General features: G+C 40.7%; 1 protein-coding gene across 1 annotated transcript in view; it reads right to left on the reverse strand.

Moving 5' to 3' along the window:
• Positions 1-19,578, reverse strand: part of BCAS1 (brain enriched myelin associated protein 1) — an 86,347-nt gene that overhangs the window by 24,623 nt on the left and 42,146 nt on the right. The window contains exons 5-6 of the mRNA XM_081947046.1: positions 10,475-11,037; positions 1,225-1,383 (exon numbers count right to left, since the gene is read on the reverse strand). Of these exons, the coding sequence (XP_081803172.1) occupies positions 1,225-1,383; positions 10,475-11,037 (722 nt within the window). The remainder of the gene's footprint in view (positions 1-1,224; positions 1,384-10,474; positions 11,038-19,578) is intronic.

Consider the following 19,578-nt stretch of genomic DNA (forward strand, 5'->3'; position numbering starts at 1 on the left):
AATTGGATATACTCTGTAACCTGCTAGGGAGTGGCCGCTTTAACTCTCTTCCTGCCTACCAAATTCTTCAAGCTGTGCAGCCTCTTTGACCTCTTGGAAACAACCCCTCCCTCCTGGGATTCCAGACTACATTCCACCACATCAATGCAGTTATACACATTTTGTTAACTATTGTTCTGCTTGCAGTGAAAGAAAGAGAAAACAAAGAACCCACATTAATACTTAGCAGCCATGCTTAGCAGGATATGTAATCCCAGCTATTATTTTCTGGCTAACCATTATTGGAACAAAATATTACCAGTCTTGATTAAATTTTGATTCCTTCCAGCAGTTATTTTATTTTCTTGTATTCTGTCCCCAAACTACTTAAGGGGTATGCAAAAGGGAACACCCCTCCCCAAAAGAAGCTTGTCTGAATTCATATGATTTTTGAACATTAAAAGTGTCAGTCTTTATGCTGTTTAGAAGTTCTGTACAGATTGAATTTAAATCACATTATTTTTGAACAAAAGTCTTAGTGCAGATTTTTTTAATTATTATTTCGTAGATACTGCAATTTTTCATTGTGTCTAATTACAAATCCTGCTCTTGAGAAAGTAAACTTATTTATTTGTTTGTTTGTTTATCACATTTAAATGGCTGCCCAACTTACACACTCTGGGTGTCTTACAATATAAACACTCCACGGTGTAAAAACCCTTCAACCTCCATCAGAATATATCTGAGAATTTTGACTTGATCTTGCAAATTAATGAATAAAAACCACAATCTTTCAAACTCAGTTGCATTCGTCTATAATAGCCTTCCTCAGTTTCACACTGTAATACCAAAGATTTCTGGTGAAGATGACCTGAAAGATTTTCTGAAAACTAGGGAATCCCAGTCCCATATAACTGTTGGGTGCCAGTCTGGGGAAAATCATTATATAAGTTCATTACTTCTTCTGAAACAGAAGTCTTGCTTTCCACATTGTCTAGCAAGTACAGCCGCCCACTCTCTCTTCTCATCTTCCATACATGATTTCACATTCAATCTTTGTGACAGTCACTTTTCTGCTGCTGCCATTGCCCCTTTTAAATTTTCAAGGAAGGAAGGAAGGAAGGAAGGAAGGAAGGAAGGAAGGAAGGAAGGAAGGAAGGAAGGAAGGAAGGAAAAGATTGATAGCAAATTTGTGTAACAATTCATCTCAGTTAGATAGGGAAAATCAAAATGACAGCATCTTACCAATGTTTTGAAGAAGCTCATGATGTTATTATCTGTCCTAGTTGCTGTATTAGTGTTGTCTGTTTTCCTCTCTTCTTGGGCAAGATCCTCAGAGGCCAAGCAATTGGAAACTGCTATATCCTGTGGCAGAGTGGTTCGGTTGTGTTCATCTATTAAATCCTGCATCAAAAGAAAGCACGTTTCATTCAGATCCCAACTTATTGAATGCCAAACAGATTTGTAAAAGTAATCTGTCTGCCACCCGTATCATGTTGCTCTACAAAAGAGAGTCATAATTCCATCCATATTTCTTCAGCCTACATATCCAGAACAATTGGTCGTTTATGTAGTCAGTGTCGAAAATATGCACGTTCGCCGCTGAAGTTGGAGGGACATTGTTCTGAATCACAGAGAACAACAAATGCAAGAAACAGGGTTGCATATGACCAAACATGGATCCTCATTCCAAGCAACTGAATATTAAATACTAAACTCCACATGATTCTGAACTCTGAGTTCTGAGGATTATATAGTACCACACAGAGGGGTGGGTTTTTTTGGGGGAAAGCTCAGTTTATAAAATTTGATTTGCTTAGCATTTGCTTAAACCTAGCTAGAACCTTAACACTGATGCAGCATGGAAATGTTCTCTTGGTGATGGTTTCCATTACAAAAATAATAATTTCTGCAACTGTAAGGATTTTGTTTGGAAAAAAATATATTGTTCAAGCCTTTGAGTTTGAACTAAATAGTAAAAAAAAAACCACAAAAGTGCCTTATACAGTGAAGACCAATGATAGTCTCTGGGGTAACTAAGAGACTAAGGAGCAAAAATTCAAAATAATCTTGATAGGTCAAAAATGGTCTGAAATAATACCAGAATAGAGAAAATAAAATAAATAGAACATAGAAGAGAGGTTTTCCTTTGTCTTTTCATGCCTTCAAGTCAGTATTGACTTTTGGCAACTGCCTGGACTAATTCTTGTAATTTTCATGACAAGATTTCAGCATTGGTTTTCCCTCACTTCTTTCTTAGGTGCTGAGCGAGAGTGGCTGGCCCAGATGGCTTTGTGTCTAATGTGGGATCAGAATTCATGGTGTCCTAATTTCTAGTCTGGGGGCTTTAACCATTACACCAAACTGGCTCAGCAGAGAGGATACTGGGCTTGAAATAGGACATGTGAAAAGATATTGGAACTGCAGCTTTACCCAAGCTGAATATGAGTCAGTTATATGACATGGACAGAAGTGATATTCAGGAGTTCTGACCAGTTCTGGAGAACCGGTAGCAGAAATTTTGAGTAGTTCGGGGAACCGGTAAATATCACCTCTGACTGCCCCTGCCCCCATCCATTCTCTGCCTCCCAAGTCACAGTTGATTGGGAGGAAATGGGGATTTTGCAGTAACCTTCCCCTGGAGTGGGGTGGGAATGGAGATTTTACAGTATCCTTCCCCTGCCTTACCCACCAAGCTACACCCACAGAACTGGTAGCAAAATATTTTAAATCCCACCACTGGACATGGCTGAAAACAAGGTAAGTGTCAGACCTGAAAGACCAGATGTACATGTAAAGTGCAATTAAGCAGATTTCTTGCTACAAGCCAAATGCAAAGGAATCTTCTCAACACCTGGTTAGATAAGGGTCAGCAGCCCTCATTGCCATTTGCGGCTGTACAGGGATTCTAGGCCATTCCTTCTTTTAACTCTGCCCCAGGTCCTGGTTCTTCCCCTACAGCAAGTGCCCTTTCAGGCAAGATCAATGAAAGCATAGCTTCCTATAGCAAAATCGCTCAATTGTATTCTAACTCTATCAAGAACCCAAATTGAGTACAGGTTTACACAAAGATAATTAGAGTATGAAGTTTTTAATTGGTCAGTGTATTTTTTGTATTGTATAGTAATCTTCCTCTCTCGGGAAACTGAACGTAGCACAATAACTATTTGTTAACAAGTGTATGAATGGTCCTTGTATGAGCGTTTGAATATTTCTGTGTGTATGTCTACCTCATTTTTCTCATTTATTCCACCTTGCTTTTCAACAATGCCAGAGATACTGATGTTTGAAGCAAATAAACATGTTTTCTTCTACTTTGTGTAGATGAACAAAGTAAAATACACTCAGAAATGGACACTCACAAAAGTTCAGTTTTGACAGCTGCTCTCTGCCCACCTACTCTCTTCTCTTTTGTTGCATACAAGCTCAACAATTCCTAATTAATTTCATACTTGCCAACATTTTACAAATAATGAAAGCAGCATCATTGTCTAGTTATAACACTCTCTGTCACACACATGCATACACATAGACAGCGAAAGGAAGGGAGAAAAACACAGGATTACACAGATTTTTTTTCTGCTGTGCTAATTTACTGTAGGAAAATTTCTAAAAGTTTAAAAAAACTGGATAGATTTAGACCACATTCTTTAGATGGACAGGCCCTAGGCTGCTTAGGTTTTAACAAATGCATATCTCACTTTCTTTGGTTAAAAATGATCAAGAAAACTAGTAAAGGAGAAGAATTACGATATGCAGAAATAACATCTTAAAAATACAATGAAAGTATGTTTTCTCTCTTCCATGCAATCATGTCCAATTCTCAGAGATCACCTTGATGTATTCCTGCAGTACAAATGGTCTTCAACTTATAATTATTTGTTGAGTGACCATTCAAAGTTACAATGGCACTGAAAAAGGTGACTTATGACCATTTTTCATACTTAAGATGGCTGCAGTATCTCACAGTCACGTGATCAAAATTAGGATGCTTGGAATCGGGCATGATTTATAACGGTTGCAGTGTCCCGGGGTCATGCGATCATCTTTTGTGACCTTCTGACAAGCAAAGTTAATGGGGGAAGCAGGGCCGGATTTAGATGAAAAGAGGCCCTAGGGCAGGGGTATCCAAACTTGGGAACTTTAAGACTTGTGGACTTCAACTCCCAGAATTCCCCAGCCCTTTCACCTCCCATTTTTAAGTTTGTAAATTACATGAGAGATAATAAAATACATCATTACTGTGATATATATCAATATATTAAATGAAACATGTTGTAATTGGTACTAACTTTTATAAAAAATGTGGCACGGATAATAAATAAAAATAAAAGGCCCCTCTTGATCTTGAGGCCCTAGGCTGAAGCCTAGTTAGCCTATAGCAGTGATGGCGAACCTTTTTTGGCTCACGTGCCATAAGTGGGGGGAGCGCAGGGGGGTCGAGTGCGGGCGTGCCGCACCCATAATGCAACGCGTGACCCCCCAGTGCGCATGTGCGCAAAACACGCGACCCCCCCATTTTTACATTTTTTTTTGCCCTCCCCATGCTCCAGGGGCTTTATAGGAGCCTGGGGAGGGTGAAAAGAGCCTCCCCTGACCCCCCGGAGGCCCTCCGGAGGCTTCAGGGACTGTCCAGAGGCTTCCCTGAAGCCTTCGGAGCGCTTAAAACCACCCTCCGAGCAAACCGGAAGAAATCCGGGGGGGTGGGGGAGGCTCTTTTCGCCCTCCCCAGGCTCCTATAAAGCCTCTGGAGCCTGGGGAAGGCGAAAAATAGCTTTTAAAAAGGTGAACTCAGCTGGCCAGCGCACGCATGCGCGCTGGCCAGCTGACAAGGCAGCGCCTCGCGTGCCCTGACAAATGGCTCCGCATGCCACTTGTGGCACGCATGCCATAGGTTCGCCATCACGGGCCTATAGGAAAATCCGGCCCTGGGGGGAAGCCAGATTCACTTAACAACTGTGTTACTAACTTAACAACTGCAGCGATTCACTTAACAACTGTGGCAAGAAATACTATAAAATGGGGCAAAATTCACTTAACAATTTTTTTTTCTTAGCAACAGAAATTTGGGACTCAGTTGTAGTCATAAATCGAGGATTACCTGTATTCTTGTCAGGTTTTTCAGAAATGGCTTGCCATTGCTCCTCCCTAGGACTGAGAACAAGTGACTGACTCAATGTCACCCAACTGCCCTGTTTCTAGCCTGATGCTCAGAGGTGGGGTGCTGGGGGTTTGCAGGGGTTTGATTCTGTGCAGTTCAGAGAACCCCCAAATCCCACTCCTGGCTGCCACAAAGAAGAGGGTATCAAGCTATTCTCCAAAGCACCTGAGGGCAGAACAAGGAGCCATGGGTGGAAACTAATCAAGGAGAGAAGCAACTTAGAACTGAGGAGAAATTTCCTGACAGTTAGAACAATTAATCAGTGGAACAGCTTGCCTCCAGAAGTTGTGAATGCTCCAACACTGGAAGTTTTTAAGAAGATGTTGGATAACCATTTGTCTGAAGTGGTGTACAGGGTTTCCTGCCTAAGCAAGGGGTTGGATTAGAAGACCTCCAAAGTCCCTTCCAACTTTGTTATTCTATATACTAATTCGTGTTAGCGCTTGTTGAAGTATGCACAGTATAATATTGGAGTTTGGCTTTGTAAGTTTTTAGCAAGATTCTTTCTCATTTAGAGCCCACTAGAAGTCACTTTATAAATGCATTGTCATATGCAGTAGCTATTTTTTGGTGGTAGAGTGCACATGTCTTGCGATTTTCTTTTTCAATAGCACTTAGTTTTCTTTTTAAATGATGACTTTTTAAAATCTTATTATCTATGGATTATTCGATGTTTGCATTTTTCCCTCATACAATACAATTCTTTATGCAATACTTGGTTGGGTGGGAGAGACCTCATAAAACCAAAGCAATAGGAATTTATTTAGAAAGATATTCAGAACTACATTGTGTAGCTTATTCTACTCCATGGAGATCCTTTTCTTCATGTCTTCCCTTTCACATAAAGAATGGGTCACATACCATTACAAAGGGAACATACAATTCAGTGGGATGGAAGTGGGCTGTGGACAGAGATTCTTATTATATGTACAATGTTGCATGCATGGAATTATGGTGTAACAAAAGTCCTTTAATTTCATGAAAAAAGCCAGGGTGGGCTGCCAGGGGTTTGCAGGGGTTTGGGAGAACCTCTAGCTAAGATTCTGTGCAGTTTGGAGAACCCCCACCTGGCTGGCCCCGCCCACCCCATTCCTCCCACACAGCCCGTTTTGGAGGCAGGTAAGTGAAGGGCACGCACGGAGGCTTGAGGAGGGCAAAAAATAGGCCTACAGGAAGTTCAGGAAGCCTGTAAACAGCCCTGTTTCTGGCCTCCAGAGGACCTCCGGAGCCTGGGGAGGCCATTTTTGCCCTCCTGAAGGTTCAAGGAAAGCCTACAGAGCCTGGGGAGGGCACAAATGCCCCTCCCCCTACCGTGGTGCAGGAAGCCAACTAGGCCATGCCCACCATGGCCACACCCACCCAGCAACCGGGCAGAGCCCCTTGATAAAATTTTTGCAGCCCACCCCTGAAGATACAGGATTTCTTTTTAGATTAGTATGCAAGGAGTTAAATGCTTCTATAAGAGTTAGTCGCTCAGTGGTTCAGTCAATGTCCATCTCTCTCTCTCTCTCTCCCTTTCTCTCCCTCCCTCTCCCATATTTTACAATCATAAAATTAGTATAAATCAAAGCTATTCTCAAAAAAAAAAGTCAAGTTGATAGCTACAACTTTGCAATTTAAACCTAGCCTTTTTTATTTATTTTTTTGGTGGAAGAACACTTATGCATGTAAAAAAAAAAGGCAAGATTTTGATCATGCACTCCGAGCTGCCATTCTGACTGTTTTATCCTCTCCTACCCTGATACAAATCCTACTCTCCTAAGATATAGACAAGGGGATTTATGAAAATGATCCTTTCTGCCAAGACCACATTCACATTCACAGGGATGTGGCTAATAGTCCAAGCGATCCATTTACCTTGGCCTGAATAGTAACTGCTCTATCCAGGCCGTGAATCCTGCCCTTGTTTGAATTGTGCAGCTTCCTGAATGTAGTTTTGTGATGCTTGAAAAGAAAGCCGTGTTTCAACCAAACACAGAATGTCTGTCTCTTTTCGGGACTCTGCCCTAAAATGGGAACGTCTCCCTCCTTTCCTCTTGCCAGTGGTGCTGCTTGTTTGTTGGCATGTGAAAAAAAAAAAGCTTTGATGTGATTAATATAATTCATTTTCTCCTCAGAAGCTATAAGCCTTGGCTTACTTCAACAGTGATCGGTGCCCAGAACAAAATCCAGACAATTAGAATTCTATCTAATATTTTGATTTTCTGTACAAAATATGCAGTCTATAAAATTAGGGCTTCGTGCCATGTGTGGCTTTTCCATTAGGCTTCTTCATCTAAATATAAAGCCTAACAAAACACAGATTGAAGAATATCTCCTCCTCCTCCTCCTCCTCATGGAAGATCAACTTCAGGCTATCTGAACATGTCTATGCTACAACCTGCTGCTTTGAAATAAGAAACTTGAGATCCCATTCTTCTTGTTGTGGCTTGTGCAGCAATCTTTCCAGGCACAAAAGTTTGCAATATTTTCCAAGCTTTGCACAAACAAGGATTCTCAGTGCTTCAGAATGTTTAGCATAGTGTTTCTCAACCTTGGCAGACTTGAAGATGGGTGGACTTCAACTCCCAGAATTCCCCAGCCAGCTCTGTTCTGGGAATTGAAGTTGTTAGATTCGTAGCTGTTGAAGAGGCGTGAGGCAGCTGAGGTGAGTAGAACAGCAATTTATTCAAAAGAACAGTCAACACAACTATGTACAGAGATTCAGCACCTCGCCCTGCTTGACAGCTATTTATACTAGAGCGGTCAAGCAGGGCGACCAATAGGAATGCTTAGACACCCCGCTCTCAGCCAGCCACGCTTTAGCCAATCAGGCGCGGCTGAGCTGTTGCCGGCTGTCAGTCATAAGTCAAAGACTTGCGGCCGATTGTAAGTCAAGGACTTTAGGACCGGTTGCAAGTCGAGGACCTAGCAGAAGTCCGCCATCTTCCAGTTGTCAAGGTTGAGAAACACTGCTTCTTAAGATGCCATCCTCTCCTAATGAAAACTGAACTCCAAGGAAGGCTTATTTGTCCTCTGTGAGAATTCCTTAAGAATGCAAATGACATTTTTTGTCACAGGTAATTTAGCCAGATTGAGAGAACGGAAAAGGATGAAGTTGCAAGAGTCAGAAGAACTGGTTATGAGAAAAGAAGAGGCAAGGAGCAGGAAGCTGATGACATTGCTAGAATTTTGCTAAGCTATTTTGGAAACAATTCAATGATGTAGAAACTACAATGGAGCATTATTAGAATAAGGTTTGGAGAGTTACAGTCTCAGTGACAAAGGACAGGGGACTGAATCTCCTGCAATGTCCAGGATCATCCTAGGATCTTCACCTCAACCTAGGAACCTACTTTGTACCAAGTCATGGTTTGCTGAAGAAGCCACAATTAACTGGGCTCACTTTTTTTGTCTAACCGATGATATAAACATTTTTTCTTACCGTAATGTATGAATGCAATTATGTAAGATGAGAAATATTTAATTTACAGGAGAATCATTTCTTCTACAACATTATTTATGCTCACATATATAAAGTGGGGGCATAATTAGGATATTTCTTTTTTAAAAAACCCTCTCTTTGTAACTCACTAAATCTTATTGAGGGGACGCAATGGCTCAATGGCTAAGGCACTGAGTTTGTCGATCAAAAGATCAGCAGTTCAGCGGTTTGAATTCCTAGTGCCATGAAACAGGGTGAGCTCCAGTTACTTCTCCAGATTCTGCCAACCTAGCAGTTCAAATGCATGTAAAAATGCAAGTAGAAAAATAGGAACCACCTTTGGTGGGAAGGTAACAATGTTCTGTGCACCTTCGGCATTTAGTCATGCCAGCCACATGATCACGGAGACATCTTCGGACAGTGCTGTCTCTTTGGCTTTGAAATGGAGATGAGCACTGCCCCCTAGAGTCAGGAATGACTAGCACATATGTGCGCGGGGAACCTTTACCTTAAATCTTACTGCAGCAGCTAGAATTCCATATTTTACTTTTTCTAGAAATGACTGAACTAATCACTGTGCCTAATGACAGGGCTGGTCTTATTTATTTCTCTTCCTCAAGCATTGTTCCTCCTCACTATTCTGAGTTCCCTCAGAACTCTTCACAAATGTAGTCAGAAACGAAACCTATATTCAGTGTGTGCTTCTAGGGAAGAAGGCCATATCTGTGAATAACTGATTCCACTGTTGTATTACTGTCAGGAAAATTAAAAAATATATATAATTATAATTGAAAACTAATTTCCCAAAAACAGAAATCCATTAATTGACAATACAGAACAGAAATTTTGACCTTCTGTAGGTAGATATCCTTTTGAGTATTTGAAAGATGCTATCGTGACTCCTTTGACCTTCTTTTCTGAAGGCTGAATAATCCCAGTACCTTCACTCTCTCCTCTTAAGGCTTAATTGTTCATTTTCTGATCATTCTTATTGTTCTTCTTTGAACTTGACTGTCATATCTACCCAACCCATTAGAGCGGGGGATGTTGTGGGTCCCATCCCCGAGGGAGATACACCTGGTGGGACCCAGAAGAAAGGCCTTCTCCATGGTGGCTCCCTCTCTCTGGAACATTATTCCCCAGGAGATCAGAATGGCCCCCACTCTCATACTCTTCCGGAAAGTGCTGAAGACTTGGTTCTACCAGCAAGCCTGGGGAACCCAGAGTGGGATGGAGCCCATCAAATGGCTCCTGTGATCAACTGTCACTGGGGCAGGAGGTGGGGGGTGATTTTATTACATTAATTTATTTGATTTTTTAAATCAGTTTTTAGATGTGGTTTTTATATTCTGTAACCGCCTTGAGTCGCCATGGGAGCAATATAAATTTAATAATAATAATAATAATAATAATAATAATAATAATAATAATAATAATAATAATTATTATAATTATAATAATAATAACTATTTAAAAAAGTTTTTTCTGAATTCATAAACTAGGCTCAGTACTAAAAAACAAAAAGAACTTAGAAGTATTACTTTCTGGTATTTGCAAATTACCCTTTACTTGATGTAGTTTAAAACTGCCCTTGTTTTTACTGGATCTATATTATACAAATGTTAGTATTCAGTTTGTAATCAACTACAATCCCAAGATCTTGTTCACATTTTTTTTTTAAACCAAGCCAGGAACCCTTTTCCTCCCACATCCATCTTGGCCTTGGGCAGGTATTTTTCTGTTCCCTGAATAAAGAATTTTTGCATTGGTCTCTACTTTTTCTTTTCTTTTCTTTTTTGCTATTTCAAGATCAATTCTCTTAAACTGTTAGGATATTTTTGAATTCTTTCTGATTTCTGCAGTATGAATTATCCCCACCCCCACCCCCCAGTTCCATTTTCTATACTTGCCTTTCCCTGCGATTCATGATCCGAGGTGCTCTTTAATCCTGCAGGTTCTTCCAAGGAGATGTCTATGCCGGGACAGCTGTCAGTCACCTCCTGTTGATTTTGCTCCTGTTGCCTGCTCTTAGGTTTTCCTTTTTCCAATTTGAAGAGCCTGTCGAAAAAGGTTAGCTCTTTGGACTTCGGTAAAGGGACATCCTCCTCTTTAGTTGGTGCTGAGAGTTCAATTTCACTAGGAGATGCTTCACTTAGGTTTTTATCAGAAGCTTTCTCTGTGGCAGCTGCGACTGAAAGCTCCCCGTTTTCACTCAGCGCTTTGTTTGCTTGAGCCGCCTCTGAGCTGACATCAAGTTGAGCTGATCCGAGGGATGAATTTGTCGCCTGCGCTTCAGTACGTCCTGGTACAGACCGTGAAAATGCAAAGGCAAAACGAGATTTGGCAGCTGGTGGAAGAGGTTTGGCTTCTTTCCCGAGATTATTTCCACTGGCCTCGGAGTTGGAGCTTATCTCCATTGTTTTCTGGGAAGAAACAGCTGCATTGTCCAGGCCAACACTCACTCTTGCATCCACTACAAGTGCAAACAAGAAAACAGCAATTCTCCATCACAACAGGAAAGGTGCACTATTAATCGTAGCTGCCTGCATCTTTAATGGACTGACTGTAAACTGAAAAGTCTAAACGAACAGAGTGTCCATGTCTCATTCTCTTACCAAGTATGATGTTTGGCCTAAGCAAAGAATTTGAATTACCCAAATCTACCATATGGTCACTGGTCCATTAAAAAAGGCCTGCCTTTTTTTAATGACATAGAACCGTAGGGTAAAATGAACATTACATTAGCAAATAATTGACCACCTTCTCTATTTCAAAACTGTCTGCAAAAGTAAGGCTGCTGTTGCTATGTTTTTAGGATTTTTTTTTCAAAAATGGTAAATGTGTGATTACAGTCCTTTGTTTGATGTCATTGTATAAGAAATACGAATCTGGAAAACTCAACAAAAGGGCAGAACTTGGTTTGAATGCCAGTTAATATTTGAGAACACAGTCTGTTTGAGTACTGGCAGGGTTTCTTGTATACAGAGTTCTCAACCTATGGACGTTCATTTTATGACCATTCGAAGTTTACGACAGTACAGAAAAAAGTGACTTATAACCGGTCCCCACATTTACAACTATTGTAGCATTTCTATAGTCACATGATCAAAGTTCGGTTGCTTGGCAACCAGCATGTATTTACGATAGTTGTCGATAAGGCAGGACAAGAAGCAATGGATGGAAACTAATCAAGGAGAGAAGCAACCTAGAAATAAGAAGAAATTTCCTAACAATTAGCCAGTGGAACAACTTGTGAATGCTTCAACACTGGAAGTTTTTAAGAAGAGGTTGGACAAGCATTTGTCTGCAATGGTATAGGGTTTCCTGCCTTAGCAGGGGGTTGGACTAGAAGACCTCCAAGGTCCCTTCCAACTCTGTTATTCTATTCTAAACCTGTTAAGAAGCTCTACTGCATCAGCAAAATAAACAATAATTCCCATATTTTTCAGAGTATAAGACACACATTTTTCTTCAAAAAAGAGGCTGAAAATCTGGGTGCGTCTTATACATTGACTACAGCATTTTTTGTCCCCCTAAATCCCACCCCTTTGCAAAAATGGCCATGCATAGCTTGTAGGAGGCTTTCAGAGAGCTCCTGGGGGCTGGGGAGGGCAGAAATGAGCAAAAAACGGGCTGTTTTTTGCTCAATTTTGCCCACCCCCCCCAGCCTCCAGGAGCACTATAAGCTTCCTAAAGGCTATCCATGCCCCTTTTCCCCCCAAAAAACAAGCCATTTTTTGCTCATTTTGCCCCCCCCCTCAGGAGCACTCTACAAGCCTTCTAGGGCTATTCATGCCCTTTTTATTTTTGAAAAAAATGGGCCCGTTTTCGCGAAAAACCTGCTATTTTTTGGAGGTTTGCAGAGTGCAAAAACTTTTTTTTTTAAATTCGCCTCTTCAAAACCTTGGTACATCTTATACTCCAGTCCATATAATACTCTGAAAAATACGGTATTCCAGTCAACTCTCAATCAATCCATTGCTGCTGTTGTGCATAATGTCAGTTTGTTGTCTTAGTGACACCCAAAATCTTATCACTGCTTTGTAGAAAAATTACCTCATCCTAGATCAATGCTTCAGAAGATTTTCCATGATAGCTCATTAATCAGTACACTATAGCAAAGCAGATTCTGCCTTGCAAGTGGTATCTGTTCACTCACTTAAGCGAAGCAAAAACCAAGATAAATGTGTATTGTACCAAAAGCCAGAAACCTTTGGTTTCTCAGCTTGCACAACTTGCAGGAAGAATTTAAAAAATGTTTTTAGGCGTCTTCCTCAACTACTGTACAGAAACATTAGCCAAACATGCATAATGAAATAAGGGAATGAAAAAAAAAAATCCAAGTGTACTGAATGTACAGTAATAGGTGGAAACGCAGAATGAATGAATTATGTTTATCTGAGAGTATTCAAAACTTTCAGTGGATAAGAAAGGGCAGGAAAAACAATGAGCATCACGAACATATTTACTTCATAATGGACTCTGTTTCTATTTTTTGTTGTAGATCAAAACTGCCCTAATGCATTGATCTTGTCTCCCCATTAGAACCGGTATTTCCAACAATCAGCTGTGACATACGATTTATATTAGCTAGAATCGGCGGATTTCCTGCTTTCTTGGCTAATCTAAATTGCGCGTCACAGCTCATTATCAGAAATTGAAGATCCTGCACATGTGCAGAGATGCACATCAGTGGTGGGTTCCAGATCCTGTTGCAACCGATATGCTGCAATGGGGCTGGGCATCCACCAAGCGCATGTGCGCTGTGCAAGCATGCACACCCACCGCCTGCCACACTCCAGCTGCTCGGTGGAGCGTCACGCAGGCGCAGTATGCTCCTTGCGCGTGTGCGAATGGCCCGGTTGGGTCAAATACAGGTAAGGAGGGAGTGAGGGTTGGTGGGTGGGCCCTCCGGAGCACTGTACCGGAATGGTACCTGGTGCTCCGGAGAGCCTTATCAGGGCTTACCGGCCGTAACCCACCACTGGTGCACGTGCTCACATTTGCGAACTAGTAGCGAAGATAGATTGATTTCACCCCTGGTTCAAATTCTAACCACACTAAACATCCCCTAGTCAATTCCATAAAACTTTGCAGAGACAGAATCAAGCACAGAAGGAAGAAGGCTAATTTAACTGACAGAGACCTGGCCTAGCCTTCACGGTGCCTGTTTCCATTGCTTCCTTCCCCAGGAAAGACCAGGTTACCCTAAACAATGTGGTAATCCACTTATCTGTGGACAGAATAAGAGCAAAACAATTTGATACACTTTGCTGCTGCTTTTATTGCCCCAAAACCTTAAGAAAGGTTTTTACCTATCCTCAATTGGATTCACTGTTTACCAGTCCTTCAATGATGCTTTTCCCGAGTTCATCAGAAAACCACGGAACTATCTGAGATCTACAAACAGGGATAGGGATATGCAGTTCCCTCTCAAACCAAACAGGTGCCTGATATTTATCTGAAAGGAAGACTAAATTCTTTACAAAGAAATAAGCTTTATAACCGGGTGGATACCTTAGATTAGATAAGTATATGGTAAAAGAAATAAATTATTTTATTGTTCCATCTAGAATTTATGTTGGTAAATATGGTGGCAATCTCAGAAGTATAACAGATACTAACTATTCCTCTTACTAGAGGAATACCAGGAGGGCTAACTCACTGGGGTGATGCTCAAGAACCTCTGATCTTTCCTATAAGTTGCACTACCAATTGCTTCAAGTAAAGAGCTTCAACCCAAAGTCACATGTGTATTGAAAAAAGTTCTTCCTTTTTTGCAATTTCCTTCTGTACCTTTCCACCTCGGTATACATCCATTGTAAATGTACTTCTCGCCTCTTATTTCAGTTTCTCTTTGTCCATACATAAGATACTATTATATACAGTGCTTAATTTACAATCCTTCTTTCCATTTATACATGTTTGTTTATCTCTATCTATTCATTGTTAACTCCTGTGTCTTCTTCATTTAGTCTTTTCTTAAGTTTTACACCTGTTCTCTAGTCATTTGTGCCACTCATTCCATATCATATATATAATATTCTGTTTCCTCTTCTTTTATTTCTTTTGTAAATTTGTCCATCTCTGCACACTCTAACACTTTCATTATAACATTCTCCTCTGTTGGTATATTATTATTATTCCATTTTTGTGCATACGTTATTCTCGCTGCCGTTATGATATGTATAATTAAATATTGTGTCTTTTTGTCATAATTCCTTGTAAATATTCCCAATAAAAACACTTCCAGTTTCATATCTGAAGTTCTAATATTTGTGCCCGTTATATTCATTCCCCAGAAGCCTTTTAGATTCTCTTGATTCAAAGAGCCTACCAGAGATGATAAAAAGATCAAATGTACTTGACAGTTTCTAAAAGGTTTTTTTTTTTAAATGAACTTCAATGGGATGAAGAGTCATTTTGAACTACATCGGAAGTTGAAACTACAGTAGTAAGTGTTGCAAACTACACATGCATGCCCCAAAGACTTGGAAGATTTTAATGCTGCATTTATTTGCAATTAACTGGTGGATCGTTTAGCTACAAAATAGGACATTCAGTGGTGCAGATTGCCAAGGGCATCAGTGTAACTCCAGTAATAAAAAGCAAATGAAGATGGGAATTCCGCAGGTTGAAACTTTACTGGGTCACACCAATGGGTTTAACAAGTCTCATTTGGATTAGCCTCTGTTGTTTTAAGCAGATTGTCAATTTTACCACACCCTTTGACTAAATATACTTCTGCTAAATACACAACATCAGCTAGGGTGCTGAAGCATATGTTTATAAATGCTGGTCTCCCTCACATCCTTCATGCCGTTGAGGAATGCCGTTGATATAGTTTACTTGGACTTCAGTAAGGCTTTTGATAAGGTAGACCATAACCTACTACTAGATAAAGTAGAAGAATGTGGGTTAGACAGCATCACCACCAGATGGATTCGTAACTGGCTGACCAACCGCACTCAACATGTAGTCCTCAATGGAACTGCATCTACATGGAGGGAAGTATGCAGTGGAGTACCCCAAGGCTCTGTTTTAGGCCCACTACTCTTCAACATCTTCATCAATGATTTGGATGAGGGAATAAATGGGGAACTCATCAAATTTGCAGATGACACCAAGCTGGCAGGAATAGCCAACACTCCAGAAGATAGGCTTAAGATACAGAAGGATCTTGACAAACTTGAACATTGGGCACTATCTAATAAAATGAAATTCAATGGTGAAAAGAGTAAGGTTCTACATTTAGGCAACAAAAACGGAATGCACAGGTACAGTATAGATGATACCTTGCTCAATAGTAGTAACTGTGAGAGGGATCTTGGAGTTCTAGTGGACAACCATTTAAATATGAGCCAGCAGTGTGCAGCAGCTGCCAAAAAAGCCAACATAGTTCTAGGCTGCATCAACAGAGGGATAGAATCAAGATCACGTGAAGTGTTAATACCACTTTATAATGCCTTAGTAAGGCCACACTTGGAATACTGCATTCAGTTCTGGTCGCCACGATGTAAAAAAGATGTGGAGACTCTAAAAAGAGTGCAGAGAAGAGCAACAAAGATTATTAGGGGACTGGAGACTAAAACATATGAAGAACGGTTGCAGGAACTAGGTATGTCTAGCTTAAGAGAAAAAAGGACTAGGGGAGACATGATAGCAGTGTTCCAATATTTCAGGGGTTGCCACAAAGAAGAGGGAGTCAAGCTATTCTCCAAGGCACCTGAGGACAGAACAAGAAGCAATGGGTGGAAACTGATCAAGGAGAGAAGCAACTTAGAACTGAGGAGAAACTTCCTGACAGTTAGAACAATTAATCAGTGGAACAGCTTGCCTCCAGAAGTTGTGAATGCCCCAACACTGGAAGTCTTTAAGAAGATGTTGGATAGCCATTTGTCTGGAACGGTATAGGGTTTCCTGCCTAGGCAGGGGGTTGGACTAGAAGACCTCCAAGGTCCCTTCCAACTCTACTATTGTATTGTATTGTATTGTGCTGTAGCTTCCCTGTCCCTCTTTCCAATGGAAAATCAGAGCAAAAAAAAAAATCTTCTTCTGACACTGAACTGAAATGGAAAAAAAGCAACTTTTGGAGTTGAGAGACACAATTGGAACGCTGACAGCACATTGTAGGTGTTGACACAAAATGGATGGGGATGAGGAACAACTTGGGTGGCCTGTTACAAAATACTCATTTATCAGAAGATAAAACTGCTTCTTCTAAAGGTCCCAGGCCAGCTCTCCTTTTTCCTGGATAACTGGTCATATTTACAAATAAAGGCTTTAGACTATAATAATAATCCACCTTATTTGTTTTCTTATCCTGGTAATGTGGGGGTGGGAGGTGCAATAACTGTCTTGAAAATAAGTGTGATTCTATAGAATGGTGCTTTGCAGTATTTCCATTTTTTTTAAAAAAATAATCTTTGAAATTTTAAGTTTTAGACAGGATTGGAAGCCTAGACTAAGCCAAAGTCAATGTCCACAGATTTAGTTATATAGGTAGTGTCACTGCGTTTTTTGTTTGCCAGCTGTGCTTAAACTCCAAGACATATGGTAGACTGATCCGACTCGTATCACTAAGCTCACTACGCATGTCCACATTTTTTTATAGTTTTGTTCGCCTGCCAAGAAGATACGCAGGAACACTGCCAAAATGTAATCATTAGCTAGTAAGTTTTGTTTTCATTTTCTTTACAATAAAATGTGTTTCTTGGAATATATCTCTGGTTTATTTTTCTTAATTTTGAAGTATACTTCAAGGAAAAACCATGGTTCATCCCTCATTAAATACAATTACCCCAGGAGGGGAACAGGGCTGAAATTCCACCCTGACAGATAGCCCTCTATTTATGACCACAGTGGAGCCCAACATTTCTGTTGCTAAGCGAGATAGTACTTAAGTGAGTTTTGCCCCCATTTTATGACCTTTCTTGCCACAGTTACTAAGTGAATCACTGCAGTTGTTGCATTAGTAACACAGTTGTTAAGGGAATCTGGCTTCCCCCATTGATTCTGCTTGTCAGAAGTTTGCAAAAGGTGATCACATGACCCTAGGACAGGGGTATCCAAACTTGGGAACTTTAAGACTTGTGGACTTCAACTCCCAGAATTCCCCAGCCAGGCTGGCTGGGGAATTCTGGGAGTTGAAGTCCACAAGTCTTAAAGTTCCCAAGTTTGGACACCCCTGCCCTAGGACACTGCAACCATCGTAAATACAGGCCAGTTGCCAAACATCTGAATTCTGATCGTGTGACCATGGGGAGATTGCAATGATCATAAGTGTGAAAATCAGTCATAAGTCTCTTTTTCAGGGTCGTAACTTTGAATGGTCACCAAATGAAGTATTGTAAGTCAAGGGCTACCTGTACCTTCACACACATAGACACTTGACTTTTCTCACCTGCATTCCCCGGCACAGATCTTCAAAGATTTCCCTTAAAACTATGCAATTAACTTCATAGCATAATGTGGTATTTCCTGAAATTCAAGATGCAGGACATTTTAGACGAGCTTGCAATAACGTGATCTTTCCTACAATGTTATATGAATGCTAGTGTAGAATCTACCGCTCAGGCTCTCAGTGGCAGAATGTTTGAAAGCGTCTGGCAGTGTTGCTCACCTTGGCTTTTAGAGTTGTATCTCAAATTAGGCTTCAAACATAGCTGTGCATTCAGCCATGAAAGCATCTTAAGAGACATCCAAAGGAAACATCTGGTTGGTTCATAGTCTACTTACATTCAGTTACAGTAGCAACGAATGCACAATCAGAAGAGCTAAAGGACCAGGTTAGGCACCGGTCATCAGGGAGAACATCTATTCCCTGTGAAATTGGCAGCCCGTAGGCCCGATGGGTCATGATGCAGGCCATGGCCATCCCGGCTCCACAAAGGCAAAAGACATCACGATACGTCACGTGACATGATCAAGTTTGACACCCATGATTATGTGGCCACTAACAACTGGTAACAACTTGTTGGCATGTCATCAATCAACTCCCCTTCCAAAAGTATAGATACCCAAAGCAGAATCTATGCCACCTATGTTTCACAAAAATGAAAGGCAAGCTAAAATGTGATTCTCACCAACCTAAAAATATGGGAAATCTGGATTTTATTCCTCCTATAAAAAAATAAGAGGGGTGGGGGTGGGGGTACAATGGTCAGTCTGATTTAAAGAACAAAAGGGGTTGTGAGTTATCAATTCCACAATTCCTTTTGTTTCCCCAACTGCTGCCTGATATTGGAACACAATGCCGGTCAAAGGAAAAGACAGATAAAAGAAGTAATTATGGAGTGAAATGTAACTCACACGTAAACACACCGCTTGTATGTTCCTTTCTCTAAAAACCTGCAGGATTGATATAAACCAGGACTAAGATATACACCCATCTGTTGCTATCACTTCTAATTTAACCTTTGCCTTGCAATCCATTTTTCACTTTAGGATTCAAACAGATGTTTCTGCAAACCTTTTCCACCACAGAAAAAAAAATATTTCGCAAAGTAACAAGACTGGGTCTCTTGATAATAACCAGCACTGTCTTCTTTGGCAGTTTTTGCAAACATGAAATTATATGAAGTGCCATGTTGCTGTAAAAACTCTCTCCTCCTGAAAGTCATTAGTAGAAATGTTCAGGAGAAAGAGCATACAGTCGGGCGCGCCCGAGCAATGTGTTATGTTGTAGAACAAAGGCAAAAAGTGATCAAAAGCAGCTTCTGATTTCACAGGTGAATAAAAATGTCTCCATTTTCTGAGCAAATAAACAGGGGAGCAAAACTCCTTGTGGAGGAATTTGGCAGGGAGATTGTAACTGACGCCACATAGCATTTCCACAGTAAAGGAAGCTTCGTGGTAATCTGCAAATTATGCACAATGCTTGTTCTGCTTGAAGAGAAACCAGGCTACAAGTGTTGGAGGTTCAAACTTATGTCTTTGTAACAGGAAAATTGCTTGAAGAGAAAGTTACTAACTTGAACACACCATAAAAAGGGAAACGTTCCTATCTAGGACT

Source organism: Natrix helvetica, assembly GCF_964273705.1.
Source record: "Natrix helvetica genome assembly, chromosome: 3".
NCBI lineage: Eukaryota > Metazoa > Chordata > Lepidosauria > Squamata > Natricidae > Natrix > Natrix helvetica.